At 43.4% G+C, this 14,459-nt stretch overlaps 1 protein-coding gene across 1 annotated transcript in view; it reads right to left on the bottom strand.

Annotated features, from left to right (window-relative positions):
- SLC2A12 (solute carrier family 2 member 12) overlaps positions 1-14,459 on the bottom strand; it is a 47,398-nt gene that overhangs the window by 23,881 nt on the left and 9,058 nt on the right. The window contains exon 2 of the mRNA XM_081094041.1: positions 2,388-3,728. Within this exon, the coding sequence (XP_080950167.1) occupies positions 2,388-3,728 (1,341 nt within the window). The remainder of the gene's footprint in view (positions 1-2,387; positions 3,729-14,459) is intronic.

Below are 14,459 nucleotides of genomic sequence, written 5' to 3'. Positions count from 1 at the left end.
AGCTGGAGAAACCAAGCTATAGCCCTTTCCCATACCCAAACCCCCTTCAACTCTGAGATTCTCTACCTCACTAGTGTTGCAGGGGGGTCTAAGAAATTCTCAAAGGGACTCACTTCTCTAGGTAGTAGCAAAAAGCAGAGATGTCAAAACAAACAAACAAACAAACAACAACAAAAACAAAACAGGGACTAATTTTAGGTCCTCTGTGCCTGAATGTCCCAATAACTATGACTTAACAAAGAAAAGCCCTACATGCCTCCCACTACTTGTTTCCAAGCACTACTAACTCCCCTGCATCTTTTCTTATGAGCAAACACAGGAAGAGATTTTCATCACATGCCCATGTGACGAATTATTTTGCAAAAGAACTCGCGATGATGTTTGGCAGAAACAGGAGTTTCTTTGGCCGCCTAGCATTTCTAACTTATGTGCTACTTAGTTTGCCCATAGATCACTTAACATATGTAAAGAAGCACACTTTGAGATTTTTCCTATATCTGCATTTTATTTTTAAAGTCCTCCCCGCCCCCTTAGAAACAAATGTGTTCGTGCATGGCTTTCAAACAGATTTATGCTATACTCACTTAAAGGGAGAGAAGAAAAAATATAAAATGTCATTTCTTTCCTCAAAGAGCTGATAATCTAGTAACCATATTCTAGCTAATAAACCAAAACATACAGTAGCAGCCGAAACCGGTTTGGCTCAGTGGATAGAGCGTCGGCCTGCGGACTGAAAGGTCCCAGGTTCAATTCCGGTCAAGGGCATGTACCTGGGTTGCGGGCATATCCCCAGTGGGAGATGTGCAGGAGGCAGCTGATCGATGTTTCTCTCTCATCGATGTTTCTAACTCTCTATCTCTCTCCCTTCCTCTCTGTAAAAAAATCAATAAAATATATATTTTTTAAAAAAACATACAGTAGCAATAACTGTATTAGTAAGGACTATGTTATATTACACTATGTGTATAAACTTCCATTTATATCATACCCTGTAGCATCCAAACCACACATACATTTGCTCACCTGATGCTGACTCTGTGACATAAAACAGATATTATTATACACAATTCATAGATTAAAAACAGCTTCATGAAGATAGTTGACTTAAAGGTCACACAGCCAGTAGGTTGAAGACCTGGGATTAGAATAAAGTTTTCTGATTTAAATTCAGGCTTCTTATAGCCCAGAACTGACCTATTCTACACTAGAAATAACTTACTAGTTCATACACATAAAGACCTCTAAGAAAGAAGTGAATTCCAAGAGGAGAGAAGAATTTCATTGAGCTTTAAAGGTAGGAAGAATTTCATTGAGCTTTGGGTAGGGTCGAGGAAGTGTGAAGCAGTGGGAAATAAAGAAGCCCAGAGTGATAAGGTATTGCCCCTTTGCACAATGCCAGGGGCACTGTTCACTTTGCTGTCCATGTAGAGTCTATACTAGTATGTACTCCTGTATGAATGGTGGCTCTTGAGCATAACTCCATAAACCACATTATAAATGGTACCCCAAGGAGTTGTGTAAACAGCCTGATATAGTTGGGTGAGATGGTGGAAGGTCTTGAAAGTCATGCAAGTGGGAGTTGAGGATGATAGAGTAAGCACTTTATTTTCTAGGGAGATATACAAAAGACCTTTTCCAACTTCTCTACAGAGAGGTTTAGACTTTCAGGCTGAGGCTAAAAGACTAGGGAACTTCAACAAACAGCCTATTCTAGCAAAACCGAGAGACTTTGCTCCAGAGAAGGGTTTAAACTTTGTCATTGGAGTAGACTGGCTACAAAAATAAAACACCCTGTAGCTATCTCCCTGTAAATTGTTTGTATTCTGTTTAATAAGAGTAACTTGACTCCCATTCTCTGTTTCAAAGGGGAGAGTAAAGTACCCTGGGAGGTTATTCTAGGGATAAAATAGCTTAAAGAAATAATGCATTCTCCTTCCCATCTCATAATCCCCTTCTTCTTCATTATTACTGGAATGCACCCACTACAGTGTCTTTAAGAAAACCTTGATACTTTCCCCCTCTCACCTATGGAAAAACTCAGGAATGATATTTTAAAAAATGTTATCTCAGTAAACTTTGCTTTCATAAAACAATATATTCTCTTGGACAATAAATATCTTTCAAAGTCTGGTTCACCTCCAATCAATTGATGTTAAAGTATCCTTGTGGGACATATAATTGCAAACTTCCCTTTGGGTGGATACTGGCCCTGCACATTTCACTAAGCAGGTATAAGCCAGCCATACTTTCTTCCGATATTATCCATGTCCTGCTTCTAGTAGGCCTGTGTATGAGATACTATAGCAGTGGGATGCTCTCATTGGTCAAAAGCAATTCTCTAGCCTTTATAAGGGGTAAGGAGGAGGAATAAAAAATGAAATACTTACTTGGTCCTAGACCAATTGAAAAAGCAGCAACATAAACAAGTAAGCTGGCCAAGGATAGCCATTTCAAAAATGGTCGGACTTCCGCAGGGTCTGTGACTATCTGGTTTTCAGTATGGCTCAGTCCAGCATTTAGTAAGGATGCTGAGGTCATCTCCCCTCTCTTATCCACATCATTTCTCCTGGGCATTAATGAGCTTCTGCTGTGGGAAGTGATCCCCTTAAAGGGCTCTCTAAGAGTTTCATTGCTGGCTGACAAGTTTCTTGATCCATAAAACACCAACTCATCCAAGGACTGGTTGATAAGACTATGGCTTCTGCAGATATTGGTGAAGTTCATGTGGATGTTGAGATTCACAATGCCCATGGTCACCAATGAGGCTGCCATCACGGAAGAGCCAACACAGAGGAAGGTTTTGGCCCCGACATGGTCTACAAGAAGCGTGGCTGGGACGGTGCTGAAGACCTTGACAACCCCAACGCCAGTGGAGGCTAGGCTAGCTGCCTCATTGCTTTGGAAGCCAACAGATTTCAAAACAGTTGATGCATAGAATAATATGTTTGGTTGGCCAGTAATTTGTACAAAAAATACCAGTGTTAGGCCTATCATTACTCTGGTCCTCATGTTGTCCTTCGAACGAAACAGATCCCAAAAACTATACTGATATTCATCTTTCAGGGAAGATTTTATCAGAGTGAGTTCCTCCACTGTATCTGAGAGGGCTCTCAACCTTTGAAGAACCTTGCCAGCAGCTTCCTCCTGTCCTTTCATCACCAGAAACCGGGGACTTGGAGGAAGAAAATACATTCCAATCGCTTGCAAAACTCCCAAGGGAATAACAAGGCCGAACATGTACTTCCAGCCATGGGCAACATTGGCAAATGCATAATTTGAAATGTAGGCCAAAAGAATGCCAATGACAATCATCAGCTCATTCAGTGACACCAGAAGACCCCGTCTGTGTTGGGGGGCAATCTCGGCGATGTAAACACAAGTGGCAATTGAAGAGAGTGCAATGGAAACCCCTATCGCAATGCGTCCCACTATAAGAACCGTGTAAGATAAACTGAGTATCAAGACTAGGCTTCCAAGTCCAAGCAGGCAGGACGACAAGATGATGGCAGCCCTTCTTCCATACCTGTCAATGAGGACCCCTCCCGTGAGAGAGGTGAGCAAGGCCCCGATGAGGAGGGAGCTCACAACCATTTCCTGCTCCTGGCAGGTCAGGACTAATAAGGTTCTTAGCTGAAGAAGAGCCCCGGAGATGATCCCAAGTTCATAACCCACCAGGAGGCCACTGACAGCTGCCGTGACCGATGACAGGAGAGTAAACATGCCGCACCCTGCAAGCAGAGAGGAGAAACAGAGAGGTCAGTTCTGGTTGTCATTTTAAACACTTTATGTCTGAATGGGGACTTAACCTTGTGTAAGTTTTTCATAGCACTGAGTACAAACACACACATAAGTAGAATATAGTAAGATAATGTGCTAACCAAAAAAATGGTTAGCTATAAGAGAAAGAATCCTCTTTCTGTTTGGGAGGAGGGTGGAGACATTTAGGAAGCTAGTTCCTTCTATTTGTGATGTTTATGTTGCTCTAAGTTTTGAGCCAACAGTTATGCAAGACAAGCAGATGACATGATGAAGACTGAACAAACAAGAGTACATTTAGCTCCTGCCTTGGCATTGGATCAGAAATTTATATAGCCTGGCTCCTCTGGTTCCACCCTGGTTCTCTAAAGGCAAATGCTTGAGGGCAGAATAAAGAGGGTAGGAGCCTCAAGAAGTGCTACCAGCTTCCCACTGTGTACCCTGGGGAGAATGAGTACAGCTCCCAGGAAGCCATTTTGCTGTCTCTTGGCCACAGTTGGGCCACCATTGGCTTTTGCTGAAGCACATGAAGGTGTGGGGAGGAATTGGAGGAGGTGTGAGTGCCTTAAAGAAGTCAAGGCTGTCAGAAAGAGGGGAGGGAGACATGGATGCAGGGCAGGAAACCAACCATATCCATTACTGGCTCTGAGTAAGGAGGAAAGGATGGGACATAAGGAAGAAAGCTCAATCGTTACTTCCATTTTTCTATTATTATAATGTTAAAATCTGAGGAAGTCTGGCCGGCGTGGCTCAGTGGCTGAGTGTTGACCTATGAACAGTTCAATTCCCAGTCAGGGCACATGCCCGGGCTGTGGGCTCGATCCCCAGTGTGGGGCATGCAGGAGGCAGCCGATCAACGATTCTCTCTGCTCATTGATGTTTCTATCTCTCTTTCCCTTTCCCTTCCTCTCTTAAATAAATAAAAAAATATATAAAAGTATATCTTTTTTAAAAATCTGAGGAAAATGGCAAAATGTTAATATTAATTTTGGTGGTAGGTATACAGATGTCTGTAACTTGTCAAAACAGAAACAAAACAAACAAAAAGTAGTTGAGGAAAAAACATTGCAGGCACAGGAAACAGCCGTTTCTAAGGCCTGAGATCATGTTTCAAACTTGTCAAACAGCCAGCACATCATGTGTGGGGCACAGGATAAGCTTGAAGAGGTAGGTGGAGAGGGCATCCATGACGTGCATAAGTACAGAGGGGACACTTCATGTAGGCCTGGCAGGTCACAGTGACAACTTTTTATTGTATCCCAATTATATGGAGTCAATGCCTACTGACTGCTAAGAGGGCACTGTCACTGAGTCTCTTGCTGCTGTGTGCAGACGAGTATTTCCAGGGCAAAGATGGGTAGCAGGGAGCCATGCGTTACCTTAGTCCTGACAAGAGATGATGCTAGCTTCAACTTGGGTGTGAGGAGTGAAACTGAAGGCAAGTACATTCAAGAGTTAATTTGGAGGTTATAAAAATGACTACACATGCTCATGAACTGGAACTAGAGGGTAAGGAAGTGGATCAGAACCCAAGATGGCTCAATGGTTTGAGTAGTTGGTTGCGTAGAGATTGAGGAGGAGCAGTGGAAATCAGAAGTTCCATTTTAGACTTATGAAAATGTCTTGCTTGTTTTACCCAAGTAAGAGACTAAGTATAGAGATTTGCAGCTTAAAAAGGTAGATCAAGGATGGAGGTATGTATCTGGGATTCAGGGGCATGTATTTGGTATTTAAAGCAATGGGAATGAATGAGATCACTCAGGGAGACAGAAGAGAGAAAAAGGAGAAGTAGGACTAGAACTTGGGCCTAGGGTGCACCAACATTTAGAAGAGGAGGTAGCAGTAAAGGAGATGGAGAAGAAGCAGAAATAAAATGCGTGTAAAAGAAGTAGAAACATGTGCTCAGACACAATGATCACAGGCTGAGCTAAAGCTATTTAAACCTGATGAAACAGGGGCAGAGAGTGTGGTTAAAAATACTGCTTAGCTCTAGTGAAAGAAGCTGGTCAAATAACGGTATTCTAAATCTCTTCCCCCCACACATATCCAAGGTACTTTACAGCTTCAGGACCCTGGTGGGACATGAAGAAGTGGGAGATTCCAAAAAATAAATGAAAAAGAATTGAATATTTAGATTAGGGGTTGGGTACCTTTTTTCTGCCAACGGCCATTTGGATATTTATAACATCATTCTCAGGCCATATAAAATTATCAGCTTAAAAACTACCCTGCTATATTTGGTCAGACATTTAATCAACTCACCCCTAATGCCTTGGCAGGGCCAGACCAAATGATTTCGCAGGCCTTATAAGGCCTGCAGGGTGGATGTTCCCCACCCGATTAGATGAAGGAGCAAATAAGAAGGCAATAATCCATAATCAAATAAAATCAAAGTAATTTAAGAACACAAGCCACTGAATTGAAATTAAACCAGCAGTTTATCCAGCTAATCATGAAAACAAATAAATATTTGCAACATTACATGGCAGGCATTTTCCTAGGTACTTGGGGGTACATATATACCAATGAAACAAAAACAGATGTAGCTCTTACCCCTCAAGAAACTTAACATTCTAATGAGTCTCTATTACATATAATTATCCTAGATAATAAAAACCTAATATGCTAAGTGTCCCATGTTTGACTGATTGACCAGTCACTATGATGCGCAATGACCACCAGGGGGCAGATGTTCCGACCTGTAGGTTAGGTTGCTGCTGGGGTTGGCTGATTGGGATTTGGAGAGACAGGCCAGACACGCCCTGGAGCCCTCCCACAGTCCCTCCCTGGTCCTGATCGTGCACTGGTGGGGTCCCTTGGCCTGGCCTGTGCCCTCTCACAATCTGGGACCCCTTGGGGCATGTCAGAGAGCCAGTTTCAGCCTGATCCCTGCAGGCCAGGCCCAGGGACCCCACCCGTGCACGAATCACTATTATAGGTTCACTTATGTCCTCAGTTTCCACATATTCTTTTTCCCACATGATCTTAAAATCCTCAACCACAAGGAGAATTGGGTTAAATTCTCACATTTGGATAAGACTATTATTACATTGCTTCACATCTCTGCTTGTCATTCTTCATTTTATTTATATTCGATGTGTTAATTAGCATGTATCTTTTAGCGATTGGTCTCTGATATTCAGATTGGAGAAATAAGTGATTTGGAGAATGAAACACTCGAGAGACAGATTGAGTGAGGCACCCCAGAAGGGGATTTAGAGTGACAGAGGACAGCATGGGGATACTGAGTCAAGGGCGTGGGGGCATAGATGCCAGAACTGCTCAAGCAGCAGAAGATTGTCCTTGGCACCTTGACCATGCATGCCGCCTTCTTAGTGTTTCCCTCCTGTTAGATGGGAATGACTGCTTCCCCACAGAAGGAAAGACCCCAGGAAATACCAGCGTCCCTTCCTTTGGTGCTCTATTAACCTACTTTAAAAAGAGCCTGAGGTGACAGATTAAGGAAGAGTGGGAGTAAGGGGTGGACAAGCCAGCTTCTTGTAGTCTGGGGGAAGTATCTTCCAAGAGGAAAGGGACCCAGCTTTTTCTTCTGCTTTCTAGACATAATTTCATATGCCTCATTCTTTTAACCAGGGCTCATAGGACACTGACAGGCTGGGGTGTGTGCAAAGGGTCTGGAAACAAATCATCCTAGTTTGTCCATGTCCCTCTTGAGACCCAGCAGCTAGCACTGAGTATAATAAGCTATTTCTATAAGAATTGCTTAGCCCTAGCTGGTTTGGCTTAGTGGATAGAGCATCCGCCTGTGGACTGAAGGGTCCCAAGTTTGATTCCGGCCAAGGCCACATGCGGTTGCAGGCTTGATCCCCAGTAGGGGGTGTGCAGGAGGCAGCCAATCAATGATTCTCTCTCATCACTGATGTTTCTAGCTCTCTCTCCCTCTCCCTTCCTCTCTGAAATCAATTTAAAAAATATTTTTAAAGAAGAATTGTTTACACCCTCTTCCCCACCCTCCAAATCTCCACAGAGGCAGCAGCTGCACCCTCTCCCCACCCCAGGTGTCCGGGACCCCGCCTCCTGGGACTCCCACCTTGCTGGCTGCCCCCCATGGTGGCTCCTGGGGAAGAGCTTACAATGAAGGTGGAAAGTGGATGTGAGGACCCAACTAACTGGGGGAGAACTTAGAAGGACGAGCCGCAGAGTTTTCTGTCAAAACCAAGCTGGCCGAGAAGAGAAACTGTCTGCAATACAATTTAATGTGTCCGCCTCTCTGTACATACAGGGGTGAGCAAAGGTAGGTTTACAGTTGTTCATATGGGAAAAGACCTGCAGGTTAATAAATAATAACACAAGAATAACGTCTGTGTTTCACGTGCTCACAACTGTAAACCTACTTATTTGGTCCACTCCAGTATATACATATATTGGGTACCCCCCCAAAAGGTATATACACTTTAACATCTGATAAGTCATTTAATTTTCACTCCTTTTCAGGTTTAACTGGTTTGAAATCATGGGTGAAGCCAGACTAAGCTTTAAACAAAGAAAATGTATCCTAAAGTGCCATTAGAGGTTTTTTTTTTTTTTTGGGGGGGGGGGCAATACATAAAAGATAAAGTTTACGGTACAAAACCGCAACAGTCGCTGAATTGAGGGCGCACAAATCCTGAACAAAATGATTCTTGAGGTTTGCTATTCCATTGCTTTGTGTTATCAGCAGTGCCTGGACCAGAATGATATCAATTTGAAAACAGGTTTGACAAAAAAAGAAATTATTAATTTTTGTAAATTCTTTTAAATTTTGAAAATGAACAGTATGTTAATAAACATTGACTTTATAATAAAAAAAAGAATTGCTTAAATTTTTTTTTTTTTTACAATATAAAAAAAATTGAATATCCCTTTATCTAATCTATCTAGGGAATGTGCCTTTAAAAGCTTACAAAGTTGTAATAGGATTCTATGATCCTATTCTCACACGGGGATGTGTATACCAACATGGGTTATATGCTTTAGAATTAAGCTAAGGTCTTCATTGTCTGAATGTTACTTGAGGAGTATACCTTCCCCGTTGTATGCTTTAAGGGGTACTACCCCAAACGAGCTTCCCCACTCACCTTATGACTGCTACTTGTTACTGCTGCCTGCCCACTCAGGATTTTAATTCCAATTCAGTGTGGAAACCTAGTCCCTAATGCTCCAGACAGGGCAGCCTTGTGACCCCTGAGGACTTTGCAGCGATGCAGAATGAGTCCCCCAAGATGTGCCGCAGGGGTTTGCAGATTATTGTGAGCTAAAGGAGACCAAGACTCTAAGGGCCCTAGAGAAACTCCTCCCCTTAACTACCTAGAAAAAATTAAATTAGGGGTTTGGCCCATTATATGAGTTATCACCAGAAATATCTTTTTACCCACCTATTTGGCAGGGCAAACTGCTTATTACTGAACATGCTCTCTCCCTGCAGTTGCCTTTTGAAGCCCCAAGGTACCTTACCTCACCCCTAGCCCAGAAAGTCCTATAGACCTCCATTTCCGTTTCTACCTCTGACTCTCATGTGTGCAGCATTCCCATACATATGTATGTGATTAAATTTGGTTATTTTCTCGTGCTAATCCGCCTCATGTCTGTTTGATTATGAAACCAGCCAGAAGAACCTTGAGGGTAGAGGAAAGGTTTTCCTCCCCCTCAACTTCCTTCACAGATCATTTTCCTGGTGCTATTTTACCACATAAACACAATGAGGAGAGACATAAAGGGTGGATGTTTTCCTGTGTCTGCTTTTTGGCTGACGATGATAAAAGCAAGATGTTATCCTATGGATGCCAGAAAGTAAAGAGAACTCTTCTAGGAAATCGGTCAGGGAACAGGAGGAAAGAGAAAGGAAGTGGCAGGAAGGTGGGATTTCTATTTGCCTGAACACGATAGGAGAGTCTGGGGCGGCTGAGGGGACAGGAGCAGCAGCCAGTGCTGAAGGAGAGAGCAGGGCAAGGAATCACAATTAGTATCTTTTCAAAAAAAAACCAAAAAAAACCAACACCCAACCCTGAAATCAAACAGTCTGCACTTAATGTTCCCGAAGAAGGTTAGCTTTCCCAGCCATTTTGCTCATGGCCTCGCTTTACAGGGGCCCTTCCTTGACGCCCCCTGTGGTCTCCAAAGTGCCATAAGGAATGCTCAGCCTTTGTGGACAGCACACAAGTGGCCACTGGCTGGGGACCAGCAGCTGGTCCCACAGGCTCTGGGTCATGCCTACCGCCTGTGTTGCTGCCTCGCCAGAGCCCAGCCGTCTGACGATGCAGTGAGGATTGGGTTCTTTAATCAGGTAATGAAGTGAAACTGGTCCTATCACAAATGAGATCACGGCCAGGAGGCTTTGCACAAAGGACAGGCAGCCCCACAAGCCTGGAGACTGCAGCCACCACTACAACAAAGGCTGCATTGTCTGCCCAGCTCACCAGGACGCAGATGAAACCACAATGAACTGGGAAACACTCAACTTTTTCACAATATTTGAGTTTCTGCCTGCTTTCTTTTCCCCTTCTCCCCATGTGCCTAGCACAGCGTATGTCCATAACACACACACAATAAACACTTGCTGGCTGACCCAATCCTGCAGCATGAAAAGCATGTGCACCCATGTTTTCTTTTTTGGGGGGGCCGGGGGTGGGGGGACAGTAGCCAGGTAATTATACAGCTTGACCAACTGTGAATGCTTCACAAATTTAAAAGACCCCTTAATTCTTGTTTTGCTTGAGAAATCTTATAGTAGCCCCCAAATTTCCTTGTATCTGTGGTCTCCCCTTTCTCTGCTCCTTCTCCCTGAATACCAACCATCTTTCAAGAGTCATCTCAGTGCCACCTCCCGTGACAACCACCTTGCTCTGCCTTATTCTGCTGCTCCGGCCCCAGCCCCACTGTGCACGGAATGTGTGTTTTTAGGGCACCTGTCACTTTTTAAGGCATTCATTTATTTACCTGTTTGTCCTCCCTCTTAGACTGAAAGTTTCCCGAAGCCAACAACTCTGCTTTACTTATATCTCTATTCCCACCTCTAGTCTTTGGCACAAGGTGACTAATCAATAAATGTTTCTGGAGTGAATAAGTAAATACCGGCCCTTGGTCTCCCCCACGCCGTTTTGTCAGCAGACTAAGGTTAATACCTAGTATTACGTAATGGTTAGCATCTATTCTAGAACTTAATGTTTACATAAAGCCTAGCATTTAAACAGCACACTGTTAGCATTTCTCTAAAGCTTTCAGCACCGTTATTATTAACCTGCTAACACGAAAAGCATTGCACAGACCATGAAGTGTTTCATTGTCACTCGTGTATTTGTATTTTATTGAATGTCAGCCCAGTGCCTCAGCCCGGACTCGGCACTTAGCAGTGGAGCAGGTGTGCAGTCTCCCTGCGTCTCCAGGTATCAATTGTCCAGCCCACGCAGACCACACACTGTTTCTGGGAGATGCTCTGTACCTTTGCAGACTGGTGCTTCTCTTCATGCTGTTCCCCCTCCCAGCATGGCCTTCCCCTTACTTCAGAGTCTAGAGCAGCGGTTCTCAACCTGTGGGTCGCGGCCCCTTTGGGGGTCGAACGACCCTTTCACAGGGGTCACCTAAGACCATCGGAAAACACATATATAATTACATATTGTTTTTGTGATTAATCACTATGCTTTAATTATGTTCAATTTGTAACAATGAAATTGGGGGTCACCACAACATGAGGAACTGTATTAAAGGGTTGCGGCATTAGAAAGGTTGAGAACCACTGGTCTAGAGAAACCCTATTTATCTTGGAAGATCCACCTGAAACATCCCTTCCTCTCCAAAACCTTCCCAGACTCCCTCTCTTTGCTTAGCATTAATCTCTCTGCTCTCTCTTGCCTTTGTGTGCGGGGCCTTACAGCACCTCTAGTTATACTCATTTACCTCTGTTTCCCACCTTACAGTGGGAGTTCCTTGAGAGCAGAAGTGTCTGTATCATGGGGGCCCACTGTACCTGATGCAAGAGCTCAGTAGAGGTGTTGGATGAGGAAAGAGGAGCAAAGGAGCAGCTCTGGCTTAACCAGAAAGTTCCCTCACTCTCTCCCAGAGGGCACGTGCCATGGAGAGATGAGCTGTGGTGTTTCCCACAGCTGACAAAGGTCCCAGAGGCGGCCTCTTATCCCTGGAATGAGTGTGGTAGTAAATATTGGGTATGAGCCTCCATTTAACCAGTATTACCTCTTCCCCTGCATGGCAATGCTTTCATTAGCATACAATGAAACTCAGACCACAAAACTTTGGCCTCTCTCTGTGCCTACTATTGTTTGACCTTTCTCGGACAAAAAGGTGGGAACTTTGCTTTCTTTCCTTCCTTTTTTCCCTCCTTCAATGTGGAACTTCAATGAGGATAAAGTGCTTGTTTCTTCTATGGTTTTGTGCAACTAGTTGAGTCCTTCTACTAAAAAAAGATTTCTTCTAGTATTTTGGGGTATTTTTCTCCCAGATTATTTAAGAATCATTCTTTTAGCATGATTATATATATATATATATATATATATATATATATATTCATTTCTTCTCTTATCTCTGTCTCCTTGTCCTTTTTATGTGCATCTAGAATAACTTCTTATATTTATCCTCCACATCACAGATTTCAGGTAACAATTCTTCTCTTGGGCTTTTAGCCTCCTCACACTCTGTCCGCGTTTCTATAGGCCTGTTTGCATGTTGGTTCTCAGCTAGCTCCAGCCTCACCTCCGTTTACTCTTACCATTCATTAGATGTTGACTTAAATCTCTTTTTTCAAAGTTGATTTAAAAAAAAAAACTATAGAAGACAGAAATAAGATACTTTACAAAACTTGTTTCTTGTAAAAAGAAATCTTAGAATGCATGCATTGCCTTTGTATTTAAAACATGCTTGCCAAAAACCATATCTGCTGCATTCTCTGTACCCAGTCCCCACAAATCAGTGGTGACATTTCTGACTTCAAGAAACCACAAGCCTGACAAGCAAAGGCTTAAAACATCGCGGCACCTGTTGTATAATTAGAGAGAAGACCAAGTTGAGTTTGGTGTCTCCAAAGAATTCTATGCATCCTGCTGTTCCCGCCTCCTCAGAGGGTTGGCTTTTGTTCAGACTTGTCATCATAGGTCCAAGGTGGCTGCCACAGCCTCACGCATAAGATTCACTCACAACTAGATTCAAAGGCAAGAGACAATGGAAGAAGGCTTAGGGCAAGACTTCTTTCCTTTTACCAGGAAAGGAAATTTCCAGAAGCACCTGGAAGATGATGAAGTTCAGGACACAGTGCTCCAAAATATGGTATCTTGGCATATTGCATATTTTCAGCTGAAGGAGTTTAAGAAGCAGAAGGGTCCCTCTGGCCTTCCCCTAACTCTTCCCCCTGAAGCAGGTCATAAAAGGTACCATCTCACACCTGTCAGAATGGCTATCATCAACAAATCTACAAATGACAAATGCTGGTGAGGATGCAGAGAAAAAGGAACCCTCGTTCACTGCTGGTGGGAATGCAAACTGGTGCAGCCACTGTGGAGAACAGTATGGAGTTTCCTCAAAAATGGAACTCCCATTTGACCCAGTGATCCCACTTCTAGGAATATATCCCAAGAAACCAGAAACACCAATCAGAAAGGATATATGCATCCCTATGTTCATAGCAGCACAATTCACCATAGCTAAGATTTGGAATCAGCCTAAGTGCCCATCAGATGAATGGATTAAAAAACTCCAGCACATCTACACAATGGAATACTATGCTGCTGTAAAAAGGAAGGAACTCCTACCATTTGCAACAGCATGGATGGAGCTGGAGAGCACTATGTTAAGTGAAATAAGCCAGTCAGAGAAAGATAAATATCACATGCTCTCACTCATTTGTGGATTATAATGAACAACATAAACCGATGAACAAAAACAGATGTAGAGACAGAGAAGCATCGATCAGATGCTCAAAACTCAGAGGGAAGGTAGGGGAGGGTGGGGGTGAGGGGGAGAGACCAACCACAGGACTTATATGCATGCAGATAAGCATAAGCGATGGATGTGGACAACAGGGGGTGAGGGTGAGGGCAGGATTGGGGGGGATGAGAGGTCATTGGGGGGATAAGGACACATTTGTAATATCTTAATCAATAAAGGGGGAAAAAAAACCCTGTGAGAAGTGCCCTCCCTGTACTAGAGACAAGGAATGATCTTATCTCCAAAAAGAAGCCAGGAGGAATCCAAACAAACTGGTCTTGTTAAATTTCTCCCAGTTTATTACACGTATCTCATACTCCCTCACCTCTCATATTTCTACACCAAACCTGGCATAAAAATACTGAGGTTCAACAATTTCCGTGGGTCTCCATTTCCTTGTGAAGACTCCCAAATCTCGTAAAACCTGTATTAAAGAAACTTGGTTGCTTTTCTCCCATTAATCTGTCTTTGTCAGTTTAATCTTCAGATCCAACGTGGGACCCTGAAAGGATTGAGGAAAACGTTTTTTCTTCCCCTACAAAGTCACCCCAATAAACGGGGCAAAACCAAAACAAAACCCTGTGAGAAGTGCCCAGAATCTCATTAACCAGAATCAGTGGGATCTGTGGTCAAACTTAGCTGCAAGAGAGACCAAGAAGAGAGTATCTGACTCTTAGCTCCAGGTAGGAAAGGTAGAAAACCAGAAGGTAGTTTCAACAGCTGTTAGGCTGGCAGTGTCTGACCTCATTCTAGCTGCCCAGGTGCAGCTGTAA

The sequence above is a fragment of the Myotis nattereri genome (genome assembly GCF_964212035.1).
Source record: "Myotis nattereri genome assembly, chromosome: 6".
Lineage (NCBI taxonomy): Eukaryota > Metazoa > Chordata > Mammalia > Chiroptera > Vespertilionidae > Myotis > Myotis nattereri.
Note: the sequence above shows the minus strand (reverse complement) of the source record. Positions and strands in the feature narration are given on the sequence as shown.